At 46.9% G+C, this 20,605-nt stretch overlaps 1 protein-coding gene across 1 annotated transcript in view; it reads right to left on the bottom strand.

Annotated features, from left to right (window-relative positions):
• CDC40 (cell division cycle 40) overlaps positions 1 to 16,079 on the bottom strand; it is a 46,161-nt gene extending 30,082 nt beyond the window's left edge. The window contains exons 1-2 of the mRNA XM_075707720.1: positions 15,888 to 16,079; positions 1,344 to 1,430 (exon numbers count right to left, since the gene is read on the bottom strand). Coding sequence (XP_075563835.1) covers positions 1,344 to 1,430; positions 15,888 to 16,079 — 279 coding nt within the window. The remainder of the gene's footprint in view (positions 1 to 1,343; positions 1,431 to 15,887) is intronic.
• Positions 16,080 to 20,605: the final 4,526 nt, after the last annotated feature.

Below are 20,605 nucleotides of genomic sequence, written 5' to 3' on the forward strand. Positions count from 1 at the left end.
AACTTTCTAGCCTGTATTTCTGGTACAGAGGATAAATCAGTATCAACTACTTGACACAAAACACTACCATTTAGTATGTGATCAGTACAAGCATACAGAAGACAAAACTACAGCATACTGCCCCTTGTAAGAGGGAGATATCGAGAAAGAGATATCAGGTCCTACTAAACTCACGTACTTAATACGGAAATTACACTGCCAACAATACTTTTGTGAATTTAAAGAGCAACTGGGGACTTGATGTATTATTCCAGGAAATACACTTAGGAAACCCTGCCTTACTTTTCTTCTTGTGAGACGACAAATGCTGGTCTTTCTGACCATACCATGACTAGGGAAAAGAACAGTGAATACAAACAAATGCAATACACTGAGACTAATATCAAGCTAAATTTCATTGTAATCCCTATGCTTGTCAGCCAGATTTGCAGACACCTGGGACTGTCCCACATGAGGCTTCCCTAACTACAATACTTACACAAGGTAACACTGTAGTAAGTTTAAACCAGTATTTTTGCTCACACACCTCATGGCTTCAGTATGTTGCAAAATGCAAGCTTGCTATGAAAAGGCCAATTTATGTGGTTCCACAAAAGGTTTTCTAAACATGAAGAATAACTAATGTAGAAATTTCAGATTGATGCAGCCTTTGTCTACCTAGAATGCTAACCCCTGGTCTAACAAAAGACAAACTGTACAAAGAAGTTAAATACTGAAAGAAGTTAAATGCTTTTAAATGCTATTTTTATCTTTCAGACAGCCTGTCAGTTACAGTAAAATAGAAAGTGGTTCACACAGCACCAGGCAGTCCAAATTCAGCCTAAAATGGTTTCTCACTATACACATTCAGCATAGCCTAAGTTATTAAAATACTTAAGACTGACATGAATAGTTACACTGAAAGTACTTGGATTTTAATTTTAAATCCTCCTCTTAAAAGCCATATATCCGCAGGCCTTACAACCATTCATTTTACTCTAAGTAGCACGATGAGTAAATAACAAAAATGTGAAAATAGTAAGAGACTACTTTAATGCAGTGTGTTTTACTCAACATCTTTACAGTGCTATTTTCCTAGCTTGATTTTTCATTTCCATAGCTGTAAGTCTGATAAACACTTTAAGATTCTTCTTAGAACAGCTTTATGCAGAATATTAAACTCAAACATTAAAAATACTAACACACCTGCATAGAATCTTTTTTCAATTTGCCCAAACTAGATTCCAAAATACAGCAAGCCTCCACAGAAAATATGTCTTACATGAATTTTGCACGAGATTTATAGAACCTCGGCCCTTTAAGCCAAAGGCATTTCTGCTCTAAAGATCAGTATTGTTTCTTACCTCAGGTGCAAACATGGTGTCGTAAGTGGGATTGTATTGAACTTCCTTGATAGCAGGATCAAGGTGGACTCCTGTTTCCACATCTTCCTGAAATAAAACAGACATATTAATAAACCATTTTTCACATACAGACTTTAAAATATATGACATTACCCCATTTCAGACCAAATTAGGGCTGTAGTTCAAGTTGACACTTTCAGCACTATGAAAGGAGAAGAGTAGCTTGGCCACAGTTTCTATTTTTAAAAAATATTGATTGCAAAACCAATGTTGGGCCCTCACTCAGAAATTCATCTAAGAGATGGAGAACTTTGCATGTGTATTATTACTTTTTTTAAAGACTTCATGCATACATTTTAAAAACAGTAGCAAGATTGGAGGCAAGTTTTTTTTTTCTTTAAGGATGTTTGAAGACCAGACCTTGTAAAGAAGAGCCAATTAAAATGGTCACCAATTTAATGTAAAAGTGTGAAAACTAGAGTTCTACAAAAGGTAGAAGGCAGAAGTCACAAGTATCTGTTTTGAAAGATAGTTGGGAAAAAATATTAGACATCAGCGCAAAGGTATGTATAACAATGAGTTTCAGAGAATCCAATGATCCCTTACCTCCAAGTTTTTACCAAAAGGTATAAATGTAATTCAGCTTCAGTATTTAAACACATTTCCAAGCCTGTTGTGATAAAAACTGAACTTGATGAAGGGACAAGAAAGAGGGGCTAACCAAAAGAATAACTTCTCAAGCAAGTCAAAGGGAAAAACTCAGAAGTGCAGCTGAAGTAGAAGACAGAGAAGATGGGAAAGAAAGGGTCTGATTAGGTGGCAGTGCTCAAAAAGACCTGGTTTCACAGAGCTCTACAAAGGCTCATTTACATTGATCCTAAATTGACTCTACCCTCCCCCCCCACCCCACTTAAAGGGCTCAGTTAACGAAGGAGAATGCTATTTTGTGGTATTATTACGGGTATTGCTTCCTGCATCTTTATTCTAGAATAAATGCATTTGAAAGGGATTTACAATGTGCTAGTATATTGATAATATCCCTAGTAATTATACTGAAAAAGCTATCTTAGCATCAGCGTTTAATCAGTGCTCACCTACAACAGGATTCAAAAGCATTTGCAACTCAGAAGGAAGTGGCACAATAGAGGATCGAATTTTAGCAGTCACTTCATTAATAGAAAATTACCTCAAACAAACTCAATCTTGCTTTGTATTATAGTATCTTGAAAGAGCAAAATGGCATGTTCTTTACTTGTTTAATGTTGTTAGCTATTCTCTGACATGCCATACCCAGAAGCTTTTTTTCTCCCCAATTCAACAGCAGGTAAGTTACAAACAAATTTGCTTAGGCATGCACAACTTAAAAAATTTTAAAACCTGGTTTTTGAGAACACAGAAGAGAAAAACAGTACCTAAAGATCTTTGGCTTGTTACTCGATTATATTTGGTTAAAACCGCTCAAAAAAAAGTTGTGGGGTGGGTAAAAAAAAAAAAAAAAAAAGAAAGAGAATGACATCAGCAATCCCATCTGTCTTAGTAGAATTGTTAAGTCCAACTAGAAAGCTTTACTCTCACTGTGTATCAATTATTTTAACAGGCAGGTCCAGCCATTGCATGGCTCTTGCTTGAGCCCTTAGCGCTGCCAATTCTTGGCCTGACCTCATTTCTCTCATCACACGACCTTTCCAATTCACTGGGCTTGGATGACAACAGCTACTGGTACATTCATAGCCCTGACTTCATACACTATGAACTTGCCTGGGAGCAGCACAGCAGGCCTAATCCAGTCTTTCAGCAACAAAACCAGATCCCCGCATCCCGAGCTAGAATAGGAGCATATCAAAACCATTTCCTAACCTGTATTACCTACACACATATTTCCTTTCACAGCTCCATGACCTGAGGACATTTTCCATAGACAACTTTTTCAAGTCACATCATACAGCTTGCTCTGCCAGCTAGACTTCACATCTTATCCACCAACCTTATAATTTGAGAAAATAAAAATTAATATAATTGATAATATGGCAAAATTTATCTGATCAACTGTCAGTGACATTTAAATAGTTATCAGTTTACTTGAAATTAAGACACAGGTTTTTTTCCTGCTCTTTGAACTGAAAAAGTGAGAAAAATCCGGTTTTGCAAAAATGCCAAGAATTTTTCACTTCTGCTATTTTTCCTCCTCTTTTCTCCCTGTTAAGTCCTGTTATATGCCACTCAGTAATTGAGAAAAGAAACAGATTGTGCCATGAAAGCTGATCCTCTGCTGGACGATTATAGCAATTCTGGTTCCAGTTCATTGCTGGTGGAACAGTGCTGAGTCACTTGGAAGCCACACAATATGTTCACTCCTAGACCACCACAGGCATAGTCTTTCTGTGTGAAAACCATCGAGCCTTGAAATTGAAGCACATGTTATATTATCAGAGTTACACTCCCCAAGACCTCCAGCCTTATTCATGCTTTTGCATATTTGGGCATCAAATGATGATCTATTAATATGCTGCTGAAGCACATAATGGTTATCTTCTCACTATGCCATTTCACTTTAAATTATATAATAATTTGAATGTGTCCCAACTCCCCACTTTACTTTTTTTCTCAGTATTTTAAAGAATCGAAATCTTGATAGGAAAATAAAGTATTGACACAACATATTCTGAAATGTTAGTCTATGGCAAGAGTTTGAATTGCAGCAGACAAATTATCCTTTGGTCAACATCCGATAATGCTATTTTGTACAGCATTATGAGATGTTGGTAAGTAGCAGAAACATTAAAAATATTAACGTCCATCAATCATTTCACAAATTGGCAAGCTATCTGTATGGGGGCATTTTATGGTGGTTTTTTTTTTTTTTTAAAATGAGAGGAAAGAACTCATCAGCAACCTCTGCACCTGGTGAAGATCACTGGGTACAACTGCATGCGCAAAAAGTACACACACAGGTCTTACGACTCTGTCCCTTTATGCTGGCAACAGCCAACAGAACTTACCTGCATGCATTCTAGATGCATTTGCCATAGCTACAGCAAACAGGGAAGGGATCACAGGAGCAGCAGTCTGGCAGAGCTGTGACTCAGATAAGGTAATCTAAGCGATCACATCCCTCTGCCATGCTGTATTTTTTCCTTTGGTCATACACAACATGTCTTGATTTATCTAAAAGCCTAAGGTGAGCGATTCATCATGTAGCAGCTTATGTCCCAAGTGTGACCCAAGTGGCTCTGTGGGATGGAAGACTATCAGTAGCTAGGCTGAAAGAGGAGGGCATCTGTGAATTCAGTGACAGGCTAAGTACTACCCTAGGTCACTTCCCACTCACAAAGGCACAGGACTCATAAAAAGGTGGGTCAAGATGCTATCAGTTTAAACAGGTACAGTGTTCCTCCACAGAAAGCCAAAAGTTCAGCTGTAGGACTGGCAGAGAATCAGTCTGTGTTTGCTGCAACTCGGAAATTGTATAAACATGGGCTTTATGGAATGCTGCAATTTCATTAAAGGTGGTACATGCCGTATAACCTGGAAAAGAAGAATTAAGGTTTTAGGAAGTTATGTTTTACTGAATATGGCTTTCTTCGAAGACATAATACAAAGGAACTGCAAACTTCAGCTCTACGTGTCACCTCTCTGCTTTTCTCAGCGCTGGTAACAAGCACCCAACTGAAATACAGCGGCCACTCTGGACACCACATATCAGGCAAGACACATACTACTGAAAAGGGTCCAAGAGAGAAAATCAAGAATGATCAAAGATCTAAGAAAATATGACCTGTACAGAAAAATTGAACAATCTAATTCAGCCTAAAAAGACTACACAACTTAGCAGAAATAAGGACAGCCAAGCACTGAAATTGCTCAGTGTATAGATCCACTGAAGTTTGGCAGACAGGTTAAATGAGTGTCTGTCCAGACAGACACAGGTACCACTCTTGATGCAAGGCAAAAGAGAAGCAGGTGATGTCTTATCACCGAACTACTTGGTGTGTTGTTTGGGGTTTTGTTTGTTTGTTTGTTTTTTAAATAGATGTGATGTCTACTTACTTGCAGTATCAGGTTGATTTACAATTCAGATATGATTTGATTAGGTAAAAAAAAATTCTTTGGTACTTAAATGCTCTCCTTTTGCCTCTTTCATCCTACAACACAGCATCACACTATCATAGGGGAATGGCACTCAGGGCTGTACTTTGAAGTATTACCATTTCCTAAGGAGTCTACCTTGAGACAGAAAGAAGCTTCCGGCACTAAGTGCAGACAAGCAGGTGCTTCATTGTAACTCCCTAGAGATACAGAATGCCTAGCTCCTACCAAGGCATGCTCCTTTAGTCCTACCATAAAGGCCCTTTGGCCAGTTAAAAGTCAGCATAGGAAAGCGCACAGAAAATAGAAGGGATTTTAGACTATAAATACAGTAAATCACATTAGCTTTCCTTCTTATGGACTCCTTAAACATGCCACAGTCCTGTTTTTCTTTGGAAAAAACCCTACCTGAACACCATAAAACCAAACCATTATCGTCCATGAGAAGTACTTCATCTACAGAAGGCAGATAGTTCAATAATTAAAAAAAAAAAAAAAATCTGAAAAAGCTTGCTAGAAGTTTTCTTTTATACGTATGCAAGACAAAAACATTTTTGAATTAAACACAGGCCAAATCCCTGTAACAGGCATCAAGCAAAACCTTAAATAAAAGAAACAAGCTGCAGCATGGACTGCAACACTGGATACTAATTCTGTTCCTTAGAAAGAATATACTGTTATTTATGTTAAAGCAACTCACAATCCTTTTAATCCACAATATTTTTAAATTTCAGCCAAATTCTGTAATCCTCGCTGTGCTAATATGTGGCTACCTGTAAGTTTAATGAGAGCTGTTAGAAGCAGAATTTGACACTTAAATCTCAAGTGTTTGTCTAAACACAAAGTCTGTTAGAAGAAAGCAAAGGTCAGAGTTTTCCAGTTTCACATCATGCAAGCAAAAAGTTGTGATGTCTGGTTTTGCTTTTTTTTTTTTCCGCTGGACAATTTAGGTAATAAACCTACAATGTTCCCTTCTCCCCAGGTAAATTCATTACTAATTAGCCAAACAGCTAAAAAGGGCAGGTTGCTTTGCATAACATTTAATTAGTTTTAATTAGTACTTATTGTTATTTAATTTAATAATTAAAATGTGGTAAATTAAGACCCCATCCTATGAGCCACAGAGGCTTAAGCAATTTGTCACTTACCAATTCTTGCATAAACCACTTGGGCTGTCAAACACGCAGATTATCTCATTCTAAAGATTTTCAGATTTATTACCAAGAGATGAATGGCATTTACAGTGAAGTCCCAACATTAAGATTTGGTTGTTAACAGCTTTTAGTTATTCTACCCTTTCATACACTCTTAACAGTAAATGTCCATCCCACTAACTTCACTAGAATAAAAATAAATCAGCAAGAAAAGCGTAAGTTAAATGGTTTTGTTGAGCTAGGCTAGGTTCCCCGCATCTTGTGGGATGACAAGTCCTAAACATCTATTCTCTACAAGATATGAGGGAGATAGACTGGTGGAGCCGCACCCTGCCGTCCCTGGGGCCAGGGCAGCAGGCGGAGGCCCCACAAGGAGCGGAGGATCCCCTGCCCTCTGACTGGCAAGCAGAAGGAGGGGATCCAAGAGATGGGGGGAATGGAAACAGGTCCCTGCCCGGGGAGGCAGGCGAATCCCCTCCCGGCCTCCCTCCCCTCCCCAGCTGCCCCTACACAACAGATACGGGGCTCTGGAAGTTGAGGGCCAGGCAAGCGGGGAGGGAGGTGAAGGCGAAGGTCCAGCCAGGGGGCTGCCGAGGGCCAGTCAGTCAACCCCACTGATTACGACTGCCCCTGCTAAGAAAGAAAGGAGGGTAATTGTGGTGGGCGATTCCCTCCTGCGGGGAACTGAGGGCCCGATCTGCCGCCCGGACCCATCGCACAGGGAAGTCTGCTGCCTCCCTGGGGCCCGGGTTAGGGACATTACGAGGAAACTCCCCGACCTCGTGAGGCCCTCCGATTATTACCCGTTGCTGGTTATACAGGTGGGTAGCGATGAGATTACAGAGAGAAGTCCTAAGGCAATGAAAAGGGACTTCAGGGCACTGGGGCGATTGGTCGCAGGATCGGGAGCGCAGGTAGTGTTTACCTCAATCCCGTCAGTGGCAGCAAGGAATGCTGAAAGGAATGGGAAAACTCACCTGATTAACAGGTGGCTCAGAGGCTGGTGCCGTCAGTGGAATTTTGGGTTTTTTGATCATGGGGAGGTCTACACGGCACGGGGCCTGCTGGCGGCTGATGGAGATCGGCTGTCTCCAAGGGGGAAAAGGATTCTCGCCCATGAGTTGGCGGGACTCATTGAGAAGGCTTTAAACTAGGTTTGAAGGGGGAAGGGGATATACACGGGCCCGCTAATGAGGGGCCCAGGGGCAGCACGACAACGTTGGGGGCGAAATCGATAGCCCAGCTTAAGTGCATCTACACCAATGCACGTAGCATGGGCAACAACGAGGAGGAGCTGGAGGCCCTTGTGCAGCAAGATGGCTATGACATAGTCGCCATCACGGAAACGTGGTGGGATGACTCTCATGACTGGAGTGCTGCACTGGAGGGCTGTAAGCTCTTCAGAAGGGATAGGCAGGGAAGGAAAGGCAGTGGGGTGGCTCTGTATGTTAGGGAGTGTTTCGACTGCATAGAGCTTGACAGTGGTGATGACAAGGTGGAATGCTTATGGGTAAGGATGAGGGGGAAGGCCGGAAAGGCGGATGTCCTGTTGGGAGTCTGCTATAGACCACCCAACCAGGATGTAGAGGTAGATGAGGCATTCTATAAACGGCTGGCAGAAGTCCCACAATCGCTAGCCCTTGTTCTTGTGGGGGACTTCAACTTGCCGGACATCTGCTGGAAATACCACACAGTAGAGAGGCTGCAGTCTTGGAAGTTCCTAGAGTATGTGGGGGACAACTTTCTAATGCAGCTGGTAAGCGAGCCTACCAGGGGAGGTGCCCCGCTTGACCTGCTGTTTACCAACAGAGAAGGGCTTGTGGGAAATGTCGAGGTTGGAGGCCGTCTCGGGCTTAGCGACCACGACATGATAAAGTTCTCAATTTTGAGTGATGCTAAGCAGAGGGGCAGCAAAACTATTACCATGGACTTCCGGAGGGCAGACTTTGGCCTCTTCAGGACCCTGGTTGGGAAAGTCCCTTGGGAGGCGGTCCTGAAGGGCAAAGGGGTCCAGGAAGGCTGGGCCCTCTTCAAGAAGGAAGTCTTAAGGGCGCAGGAGCAGGCTGTCCCCATGTGTCGTAAGACCAACTGGCGGGGAAATCGACCGGCCTGGCTGAATAGGGAGCTTTTGCGGGGACTCGGGGAAAAAAGGAGAGTCTACCACCTTTGGAAGAAGGGGCGGGCAACTCAGGAGGTGTACAGGGATCTTGTTAGGTCCTGCAGGGAGGAAATTAGAAAAGCAAAAGCCCAGCTAGAACTCAATCTGGCCAGTGCTGTAAAAGACAATAAAAAATGCTTTTATAAGTACATCAGCAATAAAAGGAGAGCCAAGGAGGATCTCCATTCTTTGCTGGATGTTGGGGGGAACATTGTCACCGAGGACAAGGAAAAGGCTGAAGTACTTAACGCCTTCTTTGCCTCTGTGTTCAACAGCCAGACCGGTCATCCCCAGTGTACTCAGGCCCCTGAGCTAGAGGATAGGGATGGGGACCAGAATGGAGCCCACATAGTCCAGGAGGAAGCAGTTAATGACCTGCTACGCCACCTGGACACTCACGAGTCTATGGGTCCGGATGGGATCCACCCGAGAGTACTGAGGGAGCTTGCGGAGGAGCTCGCCAAGCCACTCTCCATCATCTATCAGCAGTCCTGGTTAACAGGGGAGGTCCCTGATGACTGGAGGCTTGCCAATGTGACACCCATCTACAAGAAGGGCCGGAAGGAGGACCCGGGGAACTACAGGCCTGTCAGCCTGACCTCGGTGCCGGGAAAGATTATGGAGAGGTTCATATTGAGCGAACTCCACAGGCAAGTACAGGTCAACCACGGGATCAGACCCAGCCAGCATGGGTTCACGAAAGGCAGGTCCTGCTTGACCAACCTGATCTCCTTCTATGACCTGGTGACCCGCCTGGTAGATGATGGAAAGGCTGTGGATGTCATCTACCTCGACTTCAGCAAAGCTTTTGACACCGTCTCACATAATATCCTCCTCAGGAAGCTGGCAGCTCACGGCTTGGACAGGCGTACTCTTCACTGGGTAAAGAACTGGTTGGGTGGCCGAGCCCAGAGAGTAGTGGTAAATGGTGTTAAGTCCAGTTGGCAGCCGGTCACGAGCGGTGTTCCCCAGGGCTCTGTTTTAGGGCCAGCCTTGTTCAATATCTTTATCAATGATCTGGATCAGGGGATCGAGTGTGCCCTCAGTAAGTTTGCAGACGACACCAAGTTGGGTGGGAGTGTCGATCTGCTCGAGGGTAGGATGGCCCTGCAGAGGGACCTGGACAGGCTGGATCGATGGGCCGTGGCCAACTGTATGAAGTTCAACAAGGCCAAGTGCCGGGTCCTGCACTTTGGTCACAACAACCCCATGCAACGCTACAGGCTTGGGGAAGAGTGGCTGGAAAGCTGCCTGGCCGAAAAGGATCTGGGGGTGTTGGTTGATAGCCGGCTGAACATGAGCCAGCAGTGTGCCCAGGTGGCCAAGAAGGCCAACAGCATCCTGGCTTGTATCAGGAATAGTGTGGCCAGCAGGAGCAGGGAGGTGATTGTCCCCCTGTACTCGGCACTGGTGAGGCCGCACCTGGAATACTGTGTCCAGTGTTGGGCCCCTCAATACAAGAAAGACATTGAGGTGCTGGAGCGTGTTCAGAGAAGGCCAATGAATCTGGTGAAGGGTCTGGAGCACAGGCCTTCTGAGGAGCGGCTGAGGGAACTGGGGTTGTTTAGCCTGGAGAAGAGGAGGCTGAGGGGAGACCTTATCGCTCTCTACAACTACCTGAAAGGAGGTAGTAGTGAGGTGGGTGTTGGCCTCTTCTCCCAAGTAGCTAGCGATAGGACGAGAGGAAATGGGCTCAAGCTGCGCCAGGGGAGGTTTAGGTTGGAAATTAGGAAAAATTTCTTTACGGAAAGGGTGGTCAAGCATTGGAACAGGCTGCCCAGAGAGGTGGTGGAGTCACCATCCCTGGAAGTGTTCAAAAAATGGGTAGATGTGGCACTTCGGGATATGGTTTAGTCTAGTCTGCCCTTGATTGGTTTAGGTGGGCTTGGTAGTGTAGGTTAATGGTTGGACTGGATGATCTTAAAGGTCTTTTCCAACCTAGACGATTCTATGATTCTATGATTCTATGATATTTTGTGTCAAAGAAAGCAGGAAAACCCACCATGTTAAAAGAAGCCAAAACATTCCTAACAAGTAACACCTCCCAATTCACTACCCTTCATCACTGCTACAGAATGGTCACACACTAACTTTGTATCTTTCCGCTCTCCATAGCTGGGCAGGGACAGGGTTTTAAAGAACACTAAGAGATTCTATGTGACTGAAGTCTATTTCTTCCCCTGAAGTAGAATTTTTCTGGACACCTGCATAGTGCCAAAGGTAAACTAGATTCAGCAGAGAAATAGACCTGAGACTTCCAACCCATTCCCACATTAAAGACAACACAAACCCTCCAGCTCCTGTACTGGGCCAGGCCAGCCTAGGTGATTTCAACCCAGTGGAGTATCTTCTCCTCAAAACCAGTGAAGGAGACACTGTAGATAAATATTGTAAAGTCTGTTCCCATCCAAGTCTTACCCTGAACTGATGGAGATCAAACAGTAAATGTTCTCACCAAAAGCAAAGCTTGTAGCTGCAACATTTCCTGTGAAAGTGGTTTATTCACAGAATGTGCCATTTCCTGAATTTCTTTCAGCATTTTTGATTCACTAGTGAAGCTGAATACTTTGTGAGCAATCTAAGGGTGATTTTTTCGTATCAGTAGAAGCTGTAGAAAAATTAATCATAACTGCTTGTGGCAATGTCTAGTATACTATAACTTAGGAAGAATCCTAAGAGGTTTAGAGTGAAAAAAAGGAAACCACTATGTTATAGGACTTGAAACGCATGCTGGCCTCCACTTTCAAATCAAAGCCAGCATTACAAAACATTGAACAGACATTCATAATGCACTGCTGTTAAGGACCAAATAAATGAGCTTCCGTATTTGACTTTTTCAAGTTACATTCTTAGCCAACATAATTCACTCCACACATAAAAGCTACCACTAACAAACACACCTTACTTTGCCAGTTTCTGGATACCTAACAGCAAAGGAGTTCTAAATCACCAGACTTCCATTAGTCCTGGGTTTCTCCTCACTCTGTTAACCATAAATGATTAAGAAGCCCAGTTCACAAAACTGATTGCTTTAAGACCATAAGAGACAAAGAGCCTGCCGAGCCCAGTATTGTGGGCACTGCTGTGCTGGGGAGGAGGTCCCTACAGCCGACTCATGCCTAGTGCCTCAAATTCTCAATAGGTTCATACCCCACAATAACCAGAGTCAACACAGCTGTCCTGGAGCTACCCATCCTGCAACAAGATGCTCTTACAGAGCAGAAAGGCCTAAGGCCTTACTTCAGGTGGGCTCTATTTCTCCTTAAAGTAGGCTGGAGCAACAGACAACAAGAGACTCCGCCTGTGTGAGGCCTGACTAGTAGCAGAAAGCACTGGTGTTCCTGTACAGGAGGGAGGGAGGGAGGTAAGCCCCCCTCTAGAAGCCACATGGGTGGCTTATAGGACACATCACAGTGGCAAAAAGGTTGTACCTACTACTGATTTTAATTGCCTTAAATCTCACTATGAAGCTGATTAAGGCAAAAAACATCCACAAAACCAGTACCAATGCACCAGGATGGTGTGTGCTTAGCCAGTGCGGTTACTGCAGAGTCAGGCAGGATGGATGAGCCATGCTTCGCAAAGATCTGCTTCTGCCATGAGTGGAGGAACCTACTGTATCTTAGAGATAAAAAGGAGAACAGGACCTTATTTTTTCCATACAGAAAAGGCAACTACCAGCAGGAAGCTAACGAGAGCCGCATCTATGTCAAGTCAATGAATGGACAAAACCTTGCAGAAGTCACAGGACCTGACTTTTCCCTGAATAAAGTCCACTCTTACAATGGAATGGACAAGTAGGAGTATGGAACCTCCACGCTCATGGTGCAAGTGTTGACAACACCACGAAACTGTTACATATGCCCTGCCCCTCACAGTGACCACTGCTGGAGGGAAGACATTTCCTAGCCCTGGGTGTTGGCAAGTGGGCTCCCTTCCCTTTGTGGAACAACAAACTATCAACAACACTGTCATGCTTACCTGCTACCTGATGACGTATTTCGAGTAAGAAAATATCTTGATTAATCTATCCACTCTCCCCACAAAAGAAAACATCAGCCTTACGGTAACTTGGCACCTAGGGGAGAGTAAGAACAGGGCAAGCGTACACGATACTACTTCTGCACTCTCCCATCAGCCAACTATTTTCAGGTCAGAAGACTCTGAGCTTGAAGAAATCTGTTTATTTACTGGCAACCCTTCCTTCAGTGGATCTCTTCCAAGTACTTGTCCAGACTCTCCTTGTAACAGTGTACACTTCTTGCATACACAATATTAACTGGCATAGGAACAGCTCTACTACGTGTTGCATGAAGAACTGCATCCTTTGAACTAATTAGCTTATAGCTGCTGTACTGGAAGAGGCAGCAAGTGTTCAACCCCCTCTCCAAGCCATTCAATGACTTTGTAGGTTTCTGTCATACTTTTCACCTCAGTCATCTCTTCTTCAGTTTTGGCCTCCTCGATAATTCCTCATACAGAAGCAGTACCTTTGTTCAGCCCTGCTGCCCTTCTCTGAACTTCTTGCAGTTTTCTGGATGAAGGGACCAGAAGCGCACACTTTCTTCCTCTGTTGTCTTCCCTCAGGTACTGTAAGATTTTCAGCACTTTAGTGGTGCTAAAAATAGTAGTAGAAACATGCACTTTCATCTAGTACGCTCTCCATTTTAACGTTAAAGTAATTGAAGAAACCAGTAATTATAACTCAGTGTTATTTACTGTGAGTAATTTAACATCAAGATCAGCCATAGACCTATTTTAACAAGCAGACTGTAAGAAGAGGGTGTAACAAAAGCCATCCCCTCAAACTTTTAAAACATAGTTATAAATCATTAGTAGTTTTCAATTACAGAGAAATTACTTTCACAGAAATATGATTTTAGATATCTGTGATGTACTTTGAGGCAAGGACTCAGCAGATTTCTGTAGAATAAAGAAATACATCTGGGAGTAACATCTTAGGGCTACATTTGATATGCACATTTAAGTAACAACCAAAAAACCGAATCCTGTAGCCGAGCGTGCTAACAGTTACGCCTTACTAATAAAGAGCATGAGGATCTATTCCTCTTTAAAGTACACGTAAATCTAACGTCTGTGCAAGTTAACAGGCCAAAATTCCAAACCAGAAACAGATACAATGATTACAACTAGCATGCAGAACAACAACCACTTAAGATTTACATTCTCAACTGCCAAAAATGCACTTGGGTGCAGCTGTCGTTTATATTTATTGTATGACTAACCCTTCTAGCCTCCCTTCTTACCACCATCTTTTCTGATCCGTGCCTGGTCCCTCACGTAACACCTATGTATCCATGCACTTAAGAATACTTGATTCTTATTCATGTCAAGAAAACCATTTGCACAAGTGAAGTGATACTAATGAACTGTAACTCTGCTTTCCTCCTCACTTGACTTGCTCTTTTTCCAACCCTGTACTTAAAGAATTCTTGTGACCTACACGCAAACATCATGTCTTTTACATTTGTTCAGTAAGGGCTTTCTAATTCTAAATAATTAGGGTAAATTCCTTCCAGTCAGTGGCAAGCATTCACTGCTGATTGGTGGGATGCTATCATTTTTAGACATGGAAGGTGTTGAGAGCAGGTTGTGTGTGAGACCAGCACTTCTTTCTTGAACCGTAAAAGTCTGAAAACAAAGGCTGATATCAGTCTACAAGGAAATGACCTGTTACTCCTCAAACAAGGTTGTGGTGCTAGAAGCAGCTCCAGTATTCTGTGTATTCAGAAAGCCTCAGCTTGAAGTAATTCATCTTTTCAGTTATATGCACCTCATCTATGATCTCAAATAAAAATGACAACATTTTAATGAAATATCTTGATACTCAGAAACCTCACTTCCCTTTTATCTTGGTTAGCAGAATGCCTGCAGCAGAGACAGTTCTAGATGTACTGGTAGATACCCCTTTCAGGGCATAGCCTGGCAAACAGCTTTGAACAGAACCTGCCACTGACCCCTAACTCTCTTCTCCAGCTGCTTGTTCCTACTCTAGCACTGGACATTTAACTGTGCCAGCGCAGCATTTGTGCAGCTACATTGCAAACCAGATCAAGGAACGGATCCAAGGACAAATAACTCCACCAGAATTATTCTTTTTTAAATCCCGATCGGTGCCCTGAGGTCAGCTACCAAGCAACTGCATAAACCTGCTGGCATACCAAAGGGAAAACCTGTTGCTACAGACTTAAGAGTAGCAAAGAGCACAGCCAATGCTACTTGCCACCTATCATCGTTCACACTCAAAATATATTATGGCTGTTAATTAGCATTCCTTTCAAAGCCTGTACAAGACAGTTTGCCAGAGGCTGCAAGTCAAGAAGTGAGATATTTCTAAGACTCTAAGGGATAAGAAAATGCACATCTAGTCAGTACATGCAATATAACATGCACACGCAAATGTGATCAGTTGCCATAGCGTGTGAATTAACTAACAACACCAAAGTGAAGGATTCCATCCACCTCTTTACCACAAGTAAGAAACTTTTCAGAACAATCGGAAGCAGCACAATACTACAGTGACAGTCGCCATGGTGAGACTCCTGCTTTTGATTAGAAATTAGTTGCCTATACTAAAACCCCAAAACCCAACCAACACCCTCCCCCTTTCTGGAATCACAAAAGTGAACCCATGTGATACTGGACTTGGAAAATTAAGGTTTCCCAAGCAACGCCAGAATGGAAACAGAAACACCGATCAGCTTTCAGGCTGCTCTTTAGAACAGGACTCAGCTGCACTCAGCCTATCAAGTATCGATTTCACCCCACCACCCGGGCAAACCACACAGAAAAAACATCTTAAACTCGGGGATCAGAAGACAAGAGTATCTGAGAAACCCCAAGCACGGCAGGGCTTTGAGACAGAAATAATACGCTTTAAGGAACTCGGCCGCCACAGTGGGACCGGCCGGCCGAGCTCCCCGACACGGGCCCGAGCTCCCTCCCCGGCTCCGGCCCCCACACCGCGGGGCAGGGCAGGGCCAGCCGGCGGCAACGTCCCCCGCGCCGGCCCCGGCACCTCGCCCTTTCCGCCCCGCTCCCCCGGCTGCCCCCAGGCAGTCCCCAGCGCTAGAGGCCGACGGCGCGGCGACAGCGGCGGGCGGGCGGGCCCCGGTCCCCCCCTACCTTCACGGCTACTTCCGGGGCCGCGTCGACGGCCAGGGCCGGGGGGGCGGCGGGCGGCGCCCGGAGGTGCAGCACGGCGTCGCGGCTGGCGAGCACGGCGGCGCGCTGGGAGCCGCCCTCGGCCTCGGGCTCCGAGTCGGGCTCCGAGTCGGAGCCGCCGTAGGAGGCGAGCGCGGCGATAGCCGCCGACATCTTGGCGCGGGGGATGACGGGACGAGCGGGTCCTGGCAGCTCCGCGGAGCTCGCCGCATCCCTTCCCCCGCAGGACCAGCGGGGTGGGGCTGCACCTTAAAAGGTGGCTCATTAAAAGGGAAAAGACGCTCTGAAGGATAAATTATGGTCTCCTATGGGACGTACATGCGTTTGAGGGGGGAATCATCTCCCTTCGCTGTTGTGAGTTCTTAACCTTTCAGGACTCCCGGGCGGGACTACAAGCTCCAGCATGCCGCGCGGCCCCAGCCGGCCCGGGCTCCGCGGGGGACGGGACACGGCACGGCTGCTGCCGCCGCCCCGGCGGAGGAATGTTGCGGCGCCGCTCTTGCCGGGGAGACGAGGGCGAGGGGGAACTTCCCGCTGCCCGTTCCCGGGGAACGCGCGCCGGCCGGTGTCGGGGCGCTTGTCCGCGCCCGGCGCCGCGGTCCCGCCCCGTGCGGCCCGAGCGCTTGGGCTTTCCCCCGCGCTCGCCTGCACCCTGCGCAAACGGCAGGGGCAAACGTTCGTGGGAGGCTGGGCGCGATGGCTCCCGGGCGCCCGCCTCCTCCCGCACACAAAGGGGTTTCGCCATCTCTTTGGCAGGGAGGCGGCAGCGGAGCGGGCCGCCGCGCAGCCCGGCACCGCAGGGCTGCTGCCTGCCCTGGGCCGGGCCGGGCCGATCCCGCCGCGCCCCCAGCGCTCACCCCCGGGCTCCCACCGCCTCGGCCCGGGCAGCCCGTTGGCAGGCTGTGCCCCGGGGAGCCCCGCCCCCTCCGGCTGATTGGCCGCCAGGAGCCGGCTTTGCGTACGTCACGCCGGCGGGCCCCGCCCACGCCCGACGCTGGGGAGAGGGAGCCGGCGGGCCGGACTGTACCACCTGCCGTCGGCGGGGTGGGCTCGCGTCGGGGCCTTTGGGGGGGCGGTGGCGCATGGGCCAGCCCGAGCATCGGGCGGGGGGGGCCGGGTAAACAGCCCGGCCTCCCGCCTCGGCGCGCCGGCAGAGGCCCCGCCTCCCGCGCGCACACACACACACGCGCTGTCCTGTGTCTATTGTGAAGCCTTCGGGGGAGCTCCGCACGCGCCGCCGCCACCGCCGCCTCCCCCCCCTCCTCCCCCCGCCCCGCCCCCACCCCGGGAGCCCGCCGGCCGGCCGCGGGGCGCGCGCGCGGAATGGCAGGCGCCGTTTGAAGTTCTTCGGCGGCCGCGGGGGCAGCGCGAGGCGATAGGCGGCGGGAGGAGGGGCTGAGGCGAAGCCGGCGTGAAGGTGCGAGGCGAGGGGAGGCAGCGCGCCGGGAGCCGGGCCGGCCAGTAAGTGTCCCCCCCCCCCCCCAACCCCCGAACCCTTTCCTTCGTGGCCCCTGGGGCGGGCGGGACCGGCCCCCGCCGCGCCCCCGCTCCCCGTCCCCGGGCGCTGCGAGCCGTGCCCGCCCCACAAAGGGACCGGCCCCCGCCAGGTGTTGGTCCCCTCCCCTTTGTCCGTGCCCGTGTGGGGAGCGGCGGCGGCGGGAGGGAGGGAGGGAGGGAGGGGAGCGCGTCGCGGAGCTCCTTCCCCCGTCTCCCCGCCGCCCGCGCTAGCAGGGGCAGGAGGGGGCGCGTTGCGAGGCGGAGGAGCGGGGGTGGGGGGTGGCCGCACTTGTGCCGGAGCGCGGTGCCCAGACCCCTCGGAGCGCAGCCGGCGGCGGCGGGGGGATCGCCCGGCGGGGAAGGTGGGGCCGTGCGGGGCCGGGGTCAGCGGGCAGGCGGCCCGGCCCGGGCGGGGGGCGGTGGGGTGACGTCAGCCGCAGCCAGGTGCGAGCGGCGGGCCGGGCTGAGGCGAGGCGAGGGGAGGTGCGGTGCTGCCCGCTCCTCTCCGCGCCTTTCTCCTCCTCCTCCTCCTCCTCCCCTCCGCTGCCAGCCGGCCGCCGCCGCGCCGGTGGGGTGACTGGGGAGGGCAGAGGTGGGGGGCGGGCGGGCGGCGCGCTCGCCGTTGCGGGGCGAGGGGATTCGGTCCCCTCGGCGGCGGCTCTGCCCGCTTCGCAACACTGCTACCATTGTTAGGGCTGGCCGGGGGACCGCGGCTGGCCGGCGGCTCCGCGAGAGGCACGTAGCTTCCAACTTCTCCAGCCAGCAAAAACGCCTTCCTCTGCGCCCGCTTCGCCGGGGGACGGAATAAATGGGAAGTGCAGAGCGCTGAAGGGCTGGCTTTAATGCGAGGTATATGCATTGCACGCGCTCGCACCTGGAGCGGCACGTTCATTGCCGTGACTTCCTTTCATGCCGCATGTGCGTTCGGAATTCAAGTGAACGTACAGTGACATCTAATTGTGACATGGTGGCATTTAATCTGCTTAAATGCTCGAGTTTGGCTTTCCACCCTCTTCAGCAGTCACGGTTTTAAACAGATACCTTAGCTGGCAAAGGTATAACTTGGATTCTTTTTGAGAAAATGATAGAATAAATGTAAGGGCAAGTAGAAAGTGTTCATAGCATGGAGTGGAGCGAGGTGCTGCTTTTAGATCTGTTTTACTAAACGTGGACGTGCCTCTTCATTGTATGCTAGAATCAGGGTTTTACCTAAAAGTCCCACGTTTTCAACACTGAGACCTTTCTTTTGTTTACATCTCCAACAGCTGAAATATACTGCCTTTAACTAGCATTTTGTATGGTAATGAGTTGATTTTTTTTTTTTCTCTTAAATACATGGATGATGAATCTGTAAGTAAGGAAAGCTATATGATGCTTCACACGAATCACTGCTTATTAATATCAAAAGTGGATCTTCTACCGCAGTCAATTTGTTTATTGGCTGTAATTGTTAATTGATTCCATATGACTGCATTCCTTTTTCTCTTGGCATGTAGATGCTCGGTGTTGTCTGAAGTTGAAAGGTGCGCTTCCTGAAAAGTGAAATATTTCAAGACCTATTTGTGCAAGCAGTCTGTGATATTTTATCTAGAAAACTGTGTTGAAAATGATTAAACTAATTCTGCTTTGTTCTCCTTGAATCTGAAATGTTTAACTGACAAAGCTTTGGTAGTTTGCTTAAGTGTGTTCAGCTATGTTGTGTCCAAGCATCCTAGATCGCCTGCCAGTAAAATTTAAATCATCTGGGATTCTAGATGCCTTCATTGTAGAACGTATGAAAATCACTTACTGGTTTAGCCTTTCTGGTACCATCAGGCTACTATAGAAGCAAGCACACAGGAAGGCATTCAGTGGAACACCATCTGAAGTTTCTCTTTGCTTAAATTGTAGCAAAGATTAATTTTTAGCAAGCATGCAGATGCCATTTTTGAATATGAAATACTGGCTTGACTACGCTTTAAAAGTGTTGATGGGTAATATACATGTTTATCTAAAATCTGGTTTTACTGAAAAAGCTGAGGAATTGCTGCTCGTCATTTGTGTCGAGATAATATGGTAACACATAGGGACTATTAACTGAATATTTGTGAATTCAAGGAGGGGTTGATCGGTATAAAACAAGAGAGTGGTACAGCTTTTCAAAAAACGCTTCTCATCGATTATTGTGGGCTGTAAGTATGTTCTGTTCTAATCGGGTTCCAGAAAATGTATCATGTTATGCATTGGATGCTGCTGGTTCTGAAGGCAGGCTGGAGTAGTGGGTGGAAGGTGATTTGGGTTACGTGGCTTTTCTTTCCATCCAGCTTTTCCACTGCTGTTTTTCCTTGCAGTCACTTTGCCTCTCTTGCTTTGATTTCTCCAAAGGAAGATAAAAACCGTCCTGCTTTGTACAGCACTTTTGCATATAAAAAGGGCCTTTTGGCACCTGTTTGTTACTACTCCTGATGGTGAATACTACACCAAGTATTACCACGTCTTCCTTTTTCCCCCAGGTGAAAGAGGAAGAAGTATTTTAAGAGTAGTTCCTTGAGCAGTAGAAGCCTGGCTTCTTACCCTTTTTGGTGTTTTTTTTTTGTTTTGTTTAGGTTTGGGGTTTTTTTTTTTTTTAATTGCACAGATGATTCTAAGCTCTAATGGATTTTATTTTTTCCATTTTGAAACATTTATAGTCTCATTCTTTTGTGGATCATCTAATGTCTAATAAGGTCTTAATGCATACTGCAGCCTTTCGAGGCTGTCAGGACACTGATAGCATCTTGATTTCATGAACTTAGCATTTTCTTAGGCAATTATCTTTGAGACCTCTACCCTTCTGTCAAATTTGATTGAATTCACCCAGCCAGTTTCCAAGTGGGGAACACCTCCCCCCTTCCCACCAACACTTCCTGCATGAGACTAATTCCCTTAAAAAGCTGGGGTAAAATATATTAAGTTTTAACTGAACATTTCGCAATTTTTCCTTCATATCAGTCTTTTCTTCCCTATAGTAGATAATGAAATCTGTTTCCCTGTGCTTTTAATGTGTTTTATCCTACCTTCTTTTCCCTTTACTTGCTCTTTCATAGTTCTTTTTTGCCACTTTCCATGATGCGTGTGCTTTATCTCATACCCTGTGTTTTCTTGTTGGTTTTTCTTCCCCACAGAAGATGATGCATATAGTCCTGCTTGTTCTATTTTTTTTC

The sequence above is a fragment of the Pelecanus crispus genome, chromosome 3, assembly GCF_030463565.1.
Source record: "Pelecanus crispus isolate bPelCri1 chromosome 3, bPelCri1.pri, whole genome shotgun sequence".
NCBI classification, from domain to species: Eukaryota; Metazoa; Chordata; class Aves; order Pelecaniformes; family Pelecanidae; genus Pelecanus; species Pelecanus crispus.